The sequence below is a fragment of the Rhea pennata genome, chromosome 2 (assembly GCF_028389875.1).
Source record: "Rhea pennata isolate bPtePen1 chromosome 2, bPtePen1.pri, whole genome shotgun sequence".
Classification (NCBI taxonomy): Eukaryota; Metazoa; Chordata; class Aves; order Rheiformes; family Rheidae; genus Rhea; species Rhea pennata.
In genome coordinates this window covers 1,325,024-1,339,891 of record NC_084664.1, presented here as the reverse complement: position 1 = coordinate 1,339,891, position 14,868 = coordinate 1,325,024, and the positions used below count along the sequence as shown (strand labels likewise).

General features: G+C 60.3%; 2 protein-coding genes across 3 annotated transcripts in view; both read right to left on the bottom strand.

Annotated features, from left to right (window-relative positions):
- Nucleotides 1–2,281: 2,281 nt before the first annotated feature.
- Nucleotides 2,282–6,128, bottom strand: CSPG5 (chondroitin sulfate proteoglycan 5). The gene is made up of 5 exons (XM_062570842.1): nucleotides 6,050–6,128; nucleotides 3,951–4,944; nucleotides 2,719–2,907; nucleotides 2,531–2,603; nucleotides 2,282–2,461 (listed from the first exon to the last, which is right to left on the bottom strand). The coding sequence occupies exons 1-5, from the start codon at nucleotides 6,126–6,128 to the stop codon at nucleotides 2,282–2,284; spliced, it is 1,515 nt and encodes a 504-aa protein (XP_062426826.1).
- A 4,653-nt stretch (nucleotides 6,129–10,781) lies between these two features.
- Nucleotides 10,782–14,868, bottom strand: part of SMARCC1 (SWI/SNF related, matrix associated, actin dependent regulator of chromatin subfamily c member 1) — a 103,104-nt gene continuing 99,017 nt past the window's right edge. For both annotated transcript variants that reach the window (XM_062568655.1, XM_062568654.1), the window contains 2 exons: nucleotides 14,564–14,740; nucleotides 10,782–12,909 (listed from right to left, as the gene is read on the bottom strand). In XM_062568655.1, the coding sequence (XP_062424639.1) occupies nucleotides 12,824–12,909; nucleotides 14,564–14,740 (263 nt within the window). In that variant the 3' untranslated portion in view covers nucleotides 10,782–12,823. The remainder of the gene's footprint in view (nucleotides 12,910–14,563; nucleotides 14,741–14,868) is intronic.

Genomic DNA, 14,868 nt, shown 5'->3' with positions numbered 1-14,868 from the left:
ACACACACGTGCACATGCATGTACACACACGTGTACACGTACACACACGAGCACGTGTACACACACGTGCACATGCATGTACACACACGTGTGCACGTGCACATACACAAACACGTGTACACACGCGTGCACATGCATGTACACACACGTGTGCACGTGCACACACACGAGCACGTGTACACACGCGTGCACATGCATGTACACACACGTGTACACGTGCACACACACGAGCACGTGTACACACGCGTGCACATGCATGTACACACACGTGTACACGTGCACACACACGAACACGTGTACGCACGCGTGCACATGCATGTACACACACGTGTGCACGTGCACATACACGAACACGTGTACACACACGTGCACATGCATGTACACACACGTGTACACGTGCACACACACGAGCACGTGTACACACGCGTGCACATGCATGTACACACACGTGTACACACACGAGCACGTGTGCACACGCGTGCACATGCATGTACACACACGTGTGCACGTGCACATACACGAACACGTGTACACACGCGTGCACATGCATGTACACACACGTGTGCACACATGCACACGTACAGACACATGAATGCACATGTAAACACACATGCACACACATGCACACATGTACATGCGCACACACCCCAAGGGTAGTTTTACATTCCCCCCCCCCCCCCCCATGCACCGGAGGGGGTAATTTCACACGCGCCCACGCGAGCTGCCGGCGGGGCCGGGCCGGCGCAGGCCGAGCCCCCGGCTGCCCGCAGCCCCCGCGGCCGTGGGGCGCCCGGCCCGGCCCCGGCCTCTCCCCAAGCCGCGGCTCCGGCTCCGCGCAGCGCCGCCGCCTGCGGGGGCCTCGGGTTTCCTGATACTTAGTTGCACGTTTGGCTGCTGCTGAGCGTTAACCTGGCGCTTCCGCCGTGCGAGCCCGAGCAGCTCCCGGGGCCTTTCCGGGGCCGTAACAGCTAATTTACAGCCCGCAGCTGCGACTGGCTGGTTAGAGATATTTTTTTGCCCATGTGCTTGAATTTGCTTCCCGCCCAGGCAAGCCGGCACCCGGCTTAGGGGACAGTCCCGCGTCACGGGCCGGGGCTCGGCGCTCCGCCGGCGCCGCGCCAGCCCCCTTCCGCAGCCCCCGTCTGCCCCACGGCCGGGCTGCCGGCCCCCCCCCCCTTCCTGAGCGACGGTCCCGCGATGAGACACCCGGGGGGGGGGGGAAGGCAGAGGCAAACCCCAAGGTGCGAAGCGTGTCCCCCCCACCCCAGAAGGGTCACCTCCCAGAAGGACCCGACCGGCCACCTTCGGTCGCTGTGGAAGAGTGCTCCTGGCCTCCTGGCGTGGTGGTGGGGGCAGTGGTGATGGTGGTGGTGGCAACGGTGGCAGCGGCAGCAGTGGTGATGGTGGTAGCAGTGGCAGTGGTGGTGGCAGCAGTGATGGTGCTGGTGGTGGCAGTGGCAATGGTGGTGATGGTGGCAGTGGCGGTGGCAGTGCTGGTGGCAGTGGCAATGGTGGTGGTGGCACCCAAGGGTGACCCGGACAGCTCAGGAGGCCTCCAGGATGGTCCCACCAGCCCGGGAGGCGCGAGGCAGGCCAGGAGGGCGGCATCATCCCGCCGCGCATCGACACCTGCACCGGCGGGCGCCGGGACCGCGGCCGGGGGCCGGGTCGGTGCCGCGGTGGAGGCTGGGGCGGGATCGCGCCGGGAGAGCCGGTGTTACCCGCGCTCGTACCGCGGCATCGCTCGCCCTGTTACTGCAGCGTTGGCTGCGGTGAAAATAAAAGGAGATTTGGGGTTTTCCCCCCTCCCTCCCCGAGCTGCCGCACGGTCTGGAGCTGCCGCGCCGCGCTCTGGTTCCCCCCTCCGCGCCGGTTTCGGGGACGGGGACCGGCCGCCCGCGGGAGCGGGGACCGCAGGCACCGGCAAGAGGCTTAAATTAAAAAAGAATAAAGAAGTTAAAAAAATAAATTTAAAAAAAAAAAAAGAAAAAGTTTTATTTCAAGATCTTTTTTTTTTTTCATTGTGTTTTTTTTTCTTTTCCCCCTTAACTTGTATTTCAAAAAAACTGGGGTAAAAGTACAAAAAAAGTCAGTCGGTCGCATAACAGCAAAGGTTCAGAAATCGCAGGCTCGACCTAACCCAAGCGGGGCGCAGGGAGCTGCGGCCCGGCCCGGCGCTGGGGGGGGGGCAGGGAGGGTTGCAATTTTGGGGTTTTTTTTTTTTTTTTTTTGACGTTTTCCTCTGTACAAAACACAGCAAAGCATGCGGGGGGGGGGGCGGCTACGCCGCGCTGTTGGGCAGGCAGTTGGCCCCGGCGCCGTCCCGCTCGCCTTTGCCGCCCGGGCGCTGGGGCGACGCCGGGGCGCCGGGCGCGCCGAAGGCTCCGTCCTCCTCCTCCTCGTCGTCGTCGCCCGCCTCCTTCCCGCCGGGCGGCGGGGGCTCCGGCGGCTTGGCGCCGTCCTGCGGGAGAGGACGCGGTGGCGGCGGCGGTGGCGGGGAGCCGGCGGCGCCCGCCCCGCGCGCCCTTACGGTGGGGTGCGAGCCCTCGGCGATGGTGGACAGCGAGAAGTTGTCGTTGTGCAGCTCGGCGGGGCCGCGGTACCTGCCGGCGGCGAGCGCGGCGCTGAAGCCCCCGGGGCGGCCCCGTCCCGCCGCCCCGTCCCGCCGCCGCCGCCGCCGCCGCCGCCGCCGCGTCCCGCCCGGCGCGTCCCGCTCACTTGCTCCTGCGCAGCCGGCGGTTCTCGGCCTTGAGCAGGTAGAGCCGCTTGGCGAAGCACACGGCGAGCATGAGGAGCAGCAGCAGCGCCAGGGCGGCCGAGCCCACGGCCACGCACAGCACCTGGAAGTCGGTGACGACGGCCTCGCAGCGCGGGCCCTTGTGCCACGTGTACGCCTGCGTGTTGCACCTGGGCGGCGAGGGCGGCCGGCCGGCGGCACCGCGGCGGGCGCCGGCGCAATCCGATCAGCGCGGGGCCGCCCGCCGGCCCTGACCTAATTCCTGCCGCGGCGCCGCCGGGAGAAGGGGGGGGGGAGGCCGGGTGCTGCCGCCGCCGCCGCCGGGAGCCCCGGCTGCTGCTGCGGAGCCGTGCGGCACGGCCGGCACGCGCCGAGCTGCGCACCGCAACCAGCGCTCCTGCACCACGCGACGGCCACCGCGCCCGTGCAACACCGCTGCCACGACTCAGCCCGTGCAACAACCCCTGCGAGGCAACCGCCACACCCCAGCCCCTGCAGCACAACCGGCGCACCCCAAACCGAGCGACACGACTGCCGCGACTCAACCTGTGCAACACAACTATCACACCCCCACCCATGCAGCACAACCGTCACACCTCAATTGGTGCAACCATCACACATCCACCCGTGCAACACAACCGTTGCACCCCGACCCGTGCAACACAACCGTCGCACCTCAATTGGTGCAACCATCACACATCCACCCGTGCAACACAACCGTCGCACCCCGACCCGTGCAACACAACCGTCACACCTCAATTGGTGCAACCGTCACACATCCACCCGTGCAACACAACCGTCGCACCCCGACCCGTGCAACACAACCATCACACCTCAATTGGTGCAACCGTCACACATCCACCCATGCAACACAACCGTCGCACCCCGACCCGTGCAACACAACCGTCACACCTTAATTGGTGCAACCGTCACACATCCACCCGTGCAACACAACCGTCGCACCCCGACCCATGCAACACAACCGTCACACCTCAATGGATGCAACCGTCACACATCCACCCGTGCAACACAACCGTCGTATCTCAACCCCAGCAGCACGACCGCCGCACCCCAACCCGTGCGATGCGGCCGTGGCGCCCCGACCCCCGCGGTGCGCGGCCCCACTGCCTCGGCGGCCGCGGCGGCGCCCCCGTGCCGTGCCCGCGCTCCGGCGGCGGCCAGGGGGGGCCGGCGCGGCCCCGCCGGCGCTCACCTGCAGAAGGCCCCGTGGCTCTCCACCAGGTAGCACTGGCCGCCGTTGTGGCAGTAGCCGGGGACGAGGTCGCACAGGGAGCGGCAGGAGCCGTTGTGCCGCGCGTAGCCGCTGCGGCACCCGGTGCCGTTCCCCGGGCCCGGCGCTGCCACGGCGGGCGGCAGCGGGGCCGCGGCACGGCGCCCCGTGGGCCGCGGCTCGGGGCCCGCGGTGGGGACGCCGGGCCCGGCCGCGGTGGGCGCCCGCAGCCCGTTCTCGTCCTCCAGCCCCCCGGCCTCGGCCTCCTCGTCTTCCTCGTCCTCCTCGCCCTCCTCGCCCTCCTCGTCGCCGTCGGCGTAGAAGGACGTCGTGGGGTAGAAATCGGCCTCGTCGAAGGGCGTGAAGTCGTCGTAGAGCTCGCGCAGCCCCCACGGCGTGGCCGCGCCGCCCGCCGCCCCCTCGCCCCCCGCCAGCAGCTCATAGTAGTCGACGTCGAGGATTTCGGCGACTGTCCGGCCCGCGGGCGGCTCGGCCGTGCCCGGGGCGGTGGCGCCGGGCGCTGGGACGGCCCGGTCGCGGGGCGGCCCGGCGGCGGGGGGCGGCGGCGGGGCGGCCGTGAGCCCCTCGAGGGCGGCACGGGGCCCCGCGGGGCCGGGCGGTGGCGGCTCGCCGCTGCCGGGCTCCTCGCCGGCGCAGCCGAAACACGGCGCCGCCTCGGCACCGCCGCTGCCGCCGCTCGGCCCCGCGGGAACCGGCGGCGCCGCTTTTCCCGCGCCCGGCACGACGCCGACCGCAGGCTCCGGCGCCTCGGGCGGCCCCGGCGCGGCGGTGGCGGCCCCGGCGGGGTCTAGCCGGGAGCCCGCTGGGGCCGCGCTGGCCGCCGGCGGCCCCCGGGGCCGCGTGCCGTTGTCAGCGGGCTCCGGGGCATCGGCGGCGCCGCGGGCCCGCTGCAGGCTGCTGCTCGCCGGCGTCGCCGCCCAGCCCTCGCTGGCGTTTCGGGGGGCCCAGGCGGACGCTGCGGGCGCACGGGAAGGCAGAGACGTGTCCGGAGGGGCCCCGCGGCCTGGAGAGGCGGCGCCCGCGGCTCCCACGGGCCTCGTGCCGGTCGTGGCCGCGGCCGGTTCGCGGCGGGAGCTCGGCAGCCCCGCGCTCGGCCCCCGCGACGCCACCCCGCGTCGCTGCGGTGCCCCCCGGCCCCCGCCCCAGGCCCGGTGCGAGCCGCCCGTGCAGCCCCCCTGCGACACCCCACCGGGACGCTGCCCCCCGGCAAGCCAAGCGGGGGCCTGCAAGGGGACCCAGCCCCCCCCCAAGGGATCCAGCCCCCCGCAATAGGATCCAGACCCCCTGCAATGGGATCCAACCCCTCGCAACGGGTCCCAGCCCCCACCCCAAGGGATCCAGCCCCCCGCAATGGGATCCAGACCCCCTGTAAAGGGACCCAGCCCCCCTGCAATGGGATCCAACCCCTCGCAACGGGTCCCAGCCCCCCCCAAGGGATCCAGCCCCTCACAAGGAGTCTCAGTCCCCTGCAAAGGGTCCCAGCTCCCAGGAAAGGGATCCAGCCCCCTGCAATGGGTCCCGGCCCACAACCATAGGATCCAGCCCCCCTGCAACGGGTCCCAGTCCCCTGCAATGGGTCCCAGCCCCCTGCCATAGGTCCCAGCCCCCCTGCAATGGGATCCAGCCCCGCCCAAGGGGTTCAGCCCCCGCCGCCATGGGACTCAGCCCCCCTGCAATGGGACCCAGGCCCCGTCAAGGGATCCAGGCCCCCCCAAGCGATCCAGCCCTGCCCCGGCCCAGCAAAGGCATCTGCTCCCCCGGCCCGGCCCCGGCGGGAATGCGGCGTCCTGCCGCTCCCCGCGGGAGGCTCCAGCCCCACAGGTGGGCCCCGGCCCCGGCCCCGGCCCCGGCCCCGCCGCGCTCCCCGGCCCCCCGCGTCCCCCGCCCCGCCGCCGCCGCCGGCCCGGCGGGGGCTCCGGCCGCTGCAGCCGCGCACGGGACGCGGCGCCGCGGGGCCCCGGGCCGGAGCCGGCACCGGGGCCGCCTCCCCCCCCGCCCCCGTCTCCGTCCCCCCCACCCCCCGCCCGCGGTGCCTCCCGCCCGGTTCCCCCGGTTCGTACCGGGCGCGGCGGGGCCGAGGGCGGCGAGCGCCAGGAGCAGCGCGAGGGCGGCGCGGGGCCGGCGAGCCGCGGGGGCCATGGCGGCATGGACGGACCCTCCGGCTCCGCCGCGCCAGCGGCACCGGCACCGGCACCGGCACCGGCAGCGGCTCCGCCCGCGCCCCGCGCTCCCGCCGCCGCCGCCGCCGCCGCGCCGGGGGGCCGGGCCGGGCCGGGGGCCGGGCCGAGCGGCTCCGCCCGCGCCGCCGCCGGCCGCCGGCCCCGGGGACCCGGCCCCGGCCCCGGGGGGCCCGCAGCCCCGGGGGGCCCGCAGCCCCGGCCCCCTGCTGCCCCCGGAGCCCGCAGGACTCATGCCGGGATTCCCCAGCGGCTCCGGGGGGACCCGTCCCCGCCCCTCCTCCAGCACCGGGATCCCTCCCGGCACCGGGATCCCGTCCCGGGATTCCCCCACCGGTCCCGGGGGAATCCCCCACCCCTGCATCCCCAGCTGGCACCGGGGACCCTCTCTGCCCCCCGAACAGCACCCAGCCGGGGGCACCATCCTTGCCCCCTGCCCCACAGCAGGCCCCTGCTCCCGGAGCCGGGCTCGGCTGGGTGGTGGTGGGACGCTGGGTGACAGCAGGGTGCTGATGGGGCACTGGGTGATGATGGGTTGCTGGGTGACAGCAGGACACTGGGTGACAGCAAAGACTGGGGTAAGAGTAGAGTGCTGGCGGGGCGCTGTGTGACAGGATCCTGGGTAACAGCATTGTGTTGGGTGACAGCAGGATTTTGGGCAACAGCAGGACACTAGGTAGCAGCATGGTGAAGGGTGATGGCATGGTGATGGGTGGCACCACGGGGTTGGGCGACGGCAGGGCGCTGGGTGATGGGTGACGGCAGGACACTGGGTGATGGGTGACGGCAGGATGCTGGATGATGGTGTGGTGATGGGTGGCACCACGGGGCCGGGCGACGGCAGGACACTGGGTGATGGTGTGGTGATGGGTGGCACCATGGGGCTGGGCGATGGCAGGACGCTGGGTGATGGTGTGGTGATGGGTGGCACCACGGGGCTGGGCGATGGCAGGGCGCTGGGTGATGGTGTGGTGATGGGTGGCACCACGGGGGTGGGCGATGGCAGGGCGCTGGGCCCAGCGGGAGCCGGGCCATGGCACCTTGCTGCAGCAAAGACACCCGGGGGCAGGTCCCAGCCGGGGGTCCGGGCAGGCGAAGCTCCAGGGCAGCGGGACGCCAAACTCCCTCGTCTCAAAGCGGAGCGCGGAAGCCGCTGGGCGCCGCGCCGGCCTCGATCACCTGCGTGACGCAGCAAGCAGAAGGGGACCGCGACGCTCCTGCGGGCACCGTCCCGCCCGACGCACCAGCCGGCTGCAGAAACGTTGCCGGTCGCAGGAGTTGGCGCTTGCTCCTGGCGCGCTCCGGGGCGGCCGGCGCCGCCAACGAGCCCCGCTCCAAGCGGGATCGACAGGGCTGCACCTGCTTAACATTCCCGGCGCTTCCGCCCCTGCACGCCGTTTCCCAGGGGACGGGCCGAGGGGCCTGGGAAAGGGGTCGGGAAGAGGCGGGGGGGGAGCCTCCGGCATCCCCCGGTTCCCTTCCGGAGCTGCTGGCATCCAGCGGCTGGAGCGCAGCGTTCGCTTTTTAGGTGTTTGATGCTTTCTGAGCCCGTGGGCACGGCGGGCGCCTGCAAGGCGCCCTGGCTCCATCCCTCCGTCAGGAGCTGCTCCAGGAGGCTGCGGGCCCAGACAGACGGAGCCAAGCCCAGGGCAGGCGAAACACGGAGCAGGGAAGCAGCGGGACGGGGCTGGTTCTCGCGGCTCCGACGGCCCCGTTTCCAAGTCTCCTGGAAGGTGCCAAGAAGCCATGCGAAGGGTGCTGGACGTCCAACCCCTCTGCTACCGCTTATCCTTCGCTTTGAGAAGTCTGACAGTCCCCGGGAAGGAGCTGCGGGCCGGGGTGGGCGCCCCATGCCTGGGGACGCTGCACAAGTCCCGGTCCCCTCTGGCCCCCCGGCTTGGCACTGAAGGCAGGGAGAGCGAGGGAGGGAGAAGCCCGCACAGTGCCGCTCCTGCGGAGCCGACGCGGCCCAGCCACCGGCAGGTCACCCGCAACATCCGTCACGGTCGTCCCGAGCTGCGCTGTGCTGGTCGCTGCACACGAAGGCTGCACCAGTTTGAAAATGAGCTTCCAGAGCTGCCCAATCCATTTGAAAAGTTTCTCATGAGTGAGGAAGGGGAATAGCGAGGGGACGACGCGCGCTCCCAGGCTCGGGTAGCCCGTGGGGGTCCCAGCACGCTCTTTTGGCTTCAGCCCACGCACCTTCTTAGGAAGCCCACGCTGAAGCTGGCGTTGCCAGCCGCGATACAGCCACGGCGGAGACTCCCCCGCCCTGCGGGGCCACGGAGGTAACTCAAGGCAGGGAGGGGAGGTGACCGCTCTCCTCCCGCCAGCACGGCGGCAGCACCACGGCTCCGCCAAGCAGCCGCCGTCCCCAGCGGTCTCGGCCTCCTAAGACGAAGGTGCAAAACCCTTTCACAACGAACTGCTGCTACGGGAGGGACAGCAATTTCGGGGGGGGGGTAAGACAGAGGGGTTTGGCTCTCAAGCTAAGTCCCCATTTACCCTAATGAGACTCGCAGCAAACTGAGCCATTTAAGAGCAGCTGTTTTAAACCTACCTTCAGGCTCATTGCGTTTATATTACGAAGCCATAAACAGGGACGAATTTGCTCTCTTGCACCTCCTGCCACCTGCTCTAGCTGTGATTTTGCAAATGCTCCTTGTCACAGCCGCCCGAGAAACCTCAGCCCGCTCACCCGGGCCAGGTGCAAGGCCGCGGGGGCCTGCGTCAGGGAGCTGACTGGCCACAAATGGGAAGCGTTGTCCCAAACTAAACCTAGACCTCCACTCAACCTCGTTTACACCTACCGGCAAGACTACAACCAACCTCGTTCCAAGGCTTCTGCCACGTTGCTATTGATCGTCAGGCTTTAACCCCTGCAAAGCTTTCAAACAGGAAAAACGGATTGTTCAAAATCTGACACTAAAATCTACCATCCTTTGCATTCCTCAGGTGAGAGCTGGGTCTGTTCAGCCTGGAGAAGATAAGATTGAGGGAGGAATTTTATCAGTACCTACAAACACCTGAAGGGAGGGTGTCAAGGGGATGGGACCGGACTCTCTTCAGTGGTGCCAAGCAGTAGGACAAGAGGCAATGGGCACACACTGAACCACAGCAAGTTCCGCCTGACCGTGAGGGGGAATTCCTTCCCTGTGAGGGTGACAGGGCAGTGGGACAGGTTGCCCACAGAGGTTGTGGAGTCTCCTGCTCTGGAGATCTTCAAGGCCCTGTCTAACATGCTCTAGGTGACCCTGCTTGAGCAGGGAGGTTAGACTAGATGATCTCCAGAGGTCCCTTCCAACCTCAACCAATCTGTGATTCTGTTAAAATGTCTTCAAGAGGATAAGAAGAAAAATGACAACTACGCGCAGGACCACAGAATGAGAACGCTGTGACCACAAGGAACAAACATTTGTAACGGTTGATACGGCGCTATCTGGAGTGAAGACAGAGGCACGAAAGCTCTTTGCTTTCCTTTGCCAGCCCCAAGCAGGAGAGAGACAGGCCCTTCAGTGGGCAGGGATCTTCAGCACAGGACCCGAGACTTTCCCAGGCAGGCCAAGGGCCAGCCTCTTGCGCTAGCTGCAGTGCTCAAGGAGCAAGGCAGGAATCCCTACCTGAATAGATGAAGAGCATCTTCTCATGATTGACTCCCTTCTTGCCAATACATCTCAAACCGTGTAACGCCTCGCGAAGCCGAGTTGGTGCTCGGCGACCTGACACGCCTTGGCCTGCCTCGCTCTTCGCAGCACAGGGCATCAGCACCTGGGAGAAGGGATCCACAGAGCGGGGGAGCCCGGCACCCTGCCGTAAAGGCCAGCAAGAGGATCAAGCAACACCACAAGACTTGCCTGCTGCCCACACGCCTCTTCACTCCTGCACCTCTCATTCGAGCATCGGGTAATTAGGACACACAGTATGTTACACGCAGAAAGCGGATGCTCTGGAAAATATGTCGTTGTTATGCTTCATGAGAAGAAAGAGCAGTTATTTGGTTAAGTAGTAGCAGCATTTAGAATACAATACAGATTGGATTTTGAGTTCCACAGTTTAATCAAAAGGCAAACCACCCTGGCATCCTCTGGAGCCCTGCAGGAGAGGACAAAAGATCTGAACAGCCCTTTGAATTAAACAATTAACAGTGAAGCCTGCACAGGAATACAGGAATGGTGGGGATCTGCTAGGTCAGCGTGTCCAGCCCTCCTCTATTAAAAATGCCACCTCAGAGCAGTTCTTTCAAGTGTTTGATTCAACCGGGAATGCAAGCACGAGCAATTGTCCAAGTTGGCACAGCAAGGCAGTGGGAAAACAAGAACTGGAGCAATCCTGTTAGGCCTCAAATCTCTGTCTGATCTTTTTCACATTCATTAAGCTCTTATAATCTAAAATATCATTTTCTAAAGGAGTGGATCACTGCATGCATTGTAAAGGGTCTTCCCTTACCTGCATTACTTTGCTATTGCCTACCTCACTGGCTAACAAGCTTAGGCTTTGTATTTACTCCACTGTAGCTAAGATGCAGCCCCAAAGTAGACCAGTGTCATATTAACAGTTTTCATCCAATCCACAATTCAGATTGAGAGAAAACAGACTCCAGACAAACCGGCACAAGTTTTGTACAAAAAACACTTTTTTTTTTTTATTTCACAAAATTGGGTGGCTGTGTTGCAGGAATAAAATCGGCCCTATACATAGGATCAGATGAAAAAGTCAGCACATGTATTATTTATACAGAAACACAACAGTGTCAAGAATTCAGGTACTCTGTAGGATCATCACTAGTACAGTAAAAAATAGTCTCCATCTGGATCCTTTATATTTGATCACACTAAAAACAACCTGAGGTTATTCTAAACCAGACTACGGTCTGAACCCAAATTCCATGCTCACCCCAAAGACCCTGGAAGGAAAAGGAACATTAGGCATGAATTCCTCATGAGAGGTGGGAGGCAGGCAGGCCCTGACCGTTCTCTGCTAGGCACTGTGGATTCTTAGAGCTTGACAGTGGAAAGCGTTATTCCTATGCACTGGAAGTAACAAGGCCGTAGACAACCGTCTGAGCACGCAGCTGATGTGCAGACAGCCCAGAAATGGTTACTCCACACATACACTCTCAGGATCTGGGAAGTTCAATCATTAACATGGAGGAGTCAAACACCTGAGTGCTCTTCAAAGCAAATCTTTTTCTTCTTTTCTTCTCTTTTTTTTCTTTTACACCTTATTTTAAGTGGTTTTGCAAGTTTCCAGATTATTTGGGAGACATCTCCCCGGTCAAGCTTTAGAACACCACCTTGCACTCGGTCACTCAAAGCCACCCCTTAAATGAGTGAGCAGTCTTCAGAGCTTTGGCGAGGAAACCTGTCAAACCCTCTTCTCCTAGGAAGGACGCAGTGAATCTGAACCATACAGCTGGCAAAGGATTCTTTTGCAGCCACTAACAACTAGCAAACAAAGCAGTTTTTGGTGTACTGAACATGTCTGTATTAGCAGTACTGGTGCACTGGTGGTCTCAAAGAGTGCTCTTGGATTTGCCTGCTGAACTCGTTCCCTTACGCACAGCCCCACAGATAAATTGGCTGATGGAGGTCAGTGAGTGGAAGGTGATGTGTGAATTGAGCAGCTCTCTCACCTCCAATTCCAGAAGAAGCGTACCACGTTCACTGAATCCTGCCCACCTCGGCTGTCTGCAGGAGGTAGTTCTGGTATTCACACCCCAGCCATCCCAACCCAATCCCTTATGCTAGTACTTCATCACTATCTACTTTTTTTGTTCATTTTTTAAAAGTAAAAAGTATATGCTCCAAAAAGAGGGTCTAAAAATCATGTTTGTTTTTTTTTCCCTCAGTTGGCTACTGTACCAAACTACTCAGAGGGAAGATTCAACTACCACCTTCAAAGGATTAAAAAAAAAAAAAAAGGAAGAAGAAAAAAGAAAAAGTAAAAACTGGAGCAAGAAAACTCCTACCATTGAGTGGTTTTATTCCAATTGATTCACTCCTGGCTTCATTCGCACTGGATCAATATTTTCTTTAATAAGTTAGTGAGGCAGCCCCAGGACTCAGCTACTGTCCTTAATGATCAGGTATCTGTAATGAATATAGCTGGCATTCCTGCACCTTCTGTGCTACAGCATGCCCTTATTTTTCTTTTCTGCCCAAATCACTGGTTTGGCATTCAATCGTGATGCTTTGCTCACTTTACCTGGAGAACCTAAAACATTAAATCACAGGTGGAGAGGGCATCTGCTACATCCTAAAAGCTCAGTTAATGCCTCCACCTTAAAAACTTTTTTACCCTCCCCAGGAGAACTCAAAGCTCAAAACACCAAGATGAAAGAAAACCAGAGTCAAGCACACTCTGAAAGGCAAGCAGACCAAAGCATAAAGGACTTCCTGCCAGCAATATGGAGGCATTACTGGCACCTTTGATCAAAGGTTTCCCAAAGGAATGCCAGGTATTGCCAAGCTAAGAGTAGTGGAGGCAGTGAGGGGAGACACTGTGCATGTGCTTGTACTTGTGTATGTATACGCACACATACACGACAGGGGCAGGCCAACCAGAGGCAAAAACCTCCAAAGGGAACAGAAGGTAACTGAGGAATTCATTTTTTGGTCACCACTATGCTGCTGTAGAAGTTCCTTCTTTCTTGACCACTTAAGGAGCTACTGAAGCCGGTGGGGCTCCTGCTGGAGGTGGGGTCACCCCTTCTGCTGGTGGAGGTGGCTGTGCAGGAGGGGGATCTGCAAGAACAACAGAGGAAAACACTGAGCAGAACTGGGAAGGGCTGAAGGTGGTAAAGGAATCCAACACAAGACTGTCCATAACCGCATGGGATACACAGCTGTCCAAGGGGGAAGCAGGAAGGACCGTCACTTGGGTTTCTTCAAGCTAGCCCCCAGAAATCGCCATCACTGTGGCTTCCCTTTCTCTAAGTTCCATGTGACGCTCCACTGCACATTTTTTATGCTTTTCAACCATTAAGCACTGCTTGGACTCTGTGAGAGAGGAAAAAAACACCTATTTGACATAACAGGAGATGCTCAAGGAGCTCCATAGCTGGCAAAATTCACATCAAGCAACTTTGAGAATTAACATTGCTCCTCTCCGAGTCCTGCGCTCAAGCCTTTAAGTTATGGCTCTTGCCCATTTAAAATAGATGTAACAATACACTTTATAAACAGAGCCTGCACTTAAGCTCCAAATAGTATATATAGGTTAAAGCAGAGGCATCTGTAGATGTAGCAAGTAGGAGGAAAGAAACAAGGGATAAAAAAAGGCCAGCTTTCATGTACACAGAGGAGATGTTAATGGAAGATGATCAACCTGTTTAGTAGGGGGTGAAAAAGAGAAATCAAGATAAAGAAAAATAGCAAGCAGAAATACAACCTGACAAGATATTCCCAGTGGTAAAGGTTCAAAAAAGGGAAGGAAAACTAAGGAAAGCTAAAGCACCAGAAGAGCAGAGAGGACATATGTGAACAAAAACAGCATCAGAAAAGGTATTTTATGCTTATGCTAGTTAACACAGTGAGTCAGTAGTACTCAGCAATTCCCTTTCAGCTGTAGCCATGATGGGATAGTTTTTCCCAACTACTTTTTTGCAAGAGGTCTACCAGTGATTATACTTCCTGCCTGTGCAGTGACAGTTACGTAGATTAACATCTTGGGGGCTAAGACCACTGCACTGAAAGAGACCAGCAAGATGGACATATTAAATAAGGAAGTCACCGTTACAGAGCATCTTGCACCAGCCATTCTAGCTTTCCTGCTTTCTGGGTCTGGCCACATAGTGGTGCTCATTCAAGTAGCATCCACACAGCGAGTACAGACTTCAGGTTTTTGGTCTTTTTTTAGGGTGGGGGATAGGGCTAGAATGGGAGGCCTGGCATAAATCAGCTTGATTCTCAGAGGTGTATGTATGCACATCACATAAGGCACATTCCTACATATCTTTTTTTTCTAATTAGGACCTCCTCTTCTTAATTTCACAATGCTATGTTTCTGCTAAGGTACTGCTGAGGCTGAATTATATTCTGATATCAACTATTTGAGGATTTAACTACAGTTGATTCTTGAACCCCTACATGCATTACTTCAGATTAAGCTGAGAGATGTTTTTGACAATGACCACAGAGCCTTAGAGTCATTATAAATAAAAAAGGGATGTTATAAATAAAATAAAGGACATGAGAATATGTTTGGATGCCTAGAGGGGAGACAAGCACTTAAAGCTTCAAGCATACCTCTGGTACCAATCTTTGGCTGCCAAGATACACAGATCTTATTGCTAGAGCACATAAAGGGGTTTCGGCTACACTGACTTTTCCAACAAGCCAAGCAACGGAAAAGCCACACTATGTATATTCAAATCCTTAATGCTGGAGATGCACTTACACATGCCATTTGGAGCTGCTAAAGGAACGCGAGGTCCAATTAGGTTTCCCGACATCGGTGACATGCCAGGTGGAGGAGGACCGCTACCAGCTGGATGGATGTTGGCTGACACACTTGGCATCATCCGGCCTGGCATTGGCTGTCCAGGTATTATCGAACCTGGCCCTGGTATCTGACCTGCAAGAGCATTAAAAAGACACAGTAATGAAACACACTTGAAACACAAGTGATCAGAAGGGAGGGAGAGAGAAAAAAAAGAGAGAGTCTAGCTGTTCTCTGAGCAATGAGAAAAAAATTGACAGTTT

What these genes read in the sequence shown, in the direction of transcription:
- CSPG5 (XM_062570842.1), bottom strand. Translation starts at nt 6,128, where the DNA reads ATGGCCCCCGCGGCTCGCCGGCCCCGCGCCGCCCTCGCGCTGCTCCTG. An exon ending in CCTCGGCCCCGCCGCGCCCG is followed by an intron (nt 4,945 to 6,049) that starts GTACGAACCGGG and finishes GTGCGCCCGCAG; the next exon opens with CGTCCGCCTGGGCCCCCCGA. An exon ending in CGCCGGCTGCGCAGGAGCAA is followed by an intron (nt 2,604 to 2,718) that starts GTGAGCGGGACG and finishes CGCCGCCGGCAG; the next exon opens with GTACCGCGGCCCCGCCGAGC.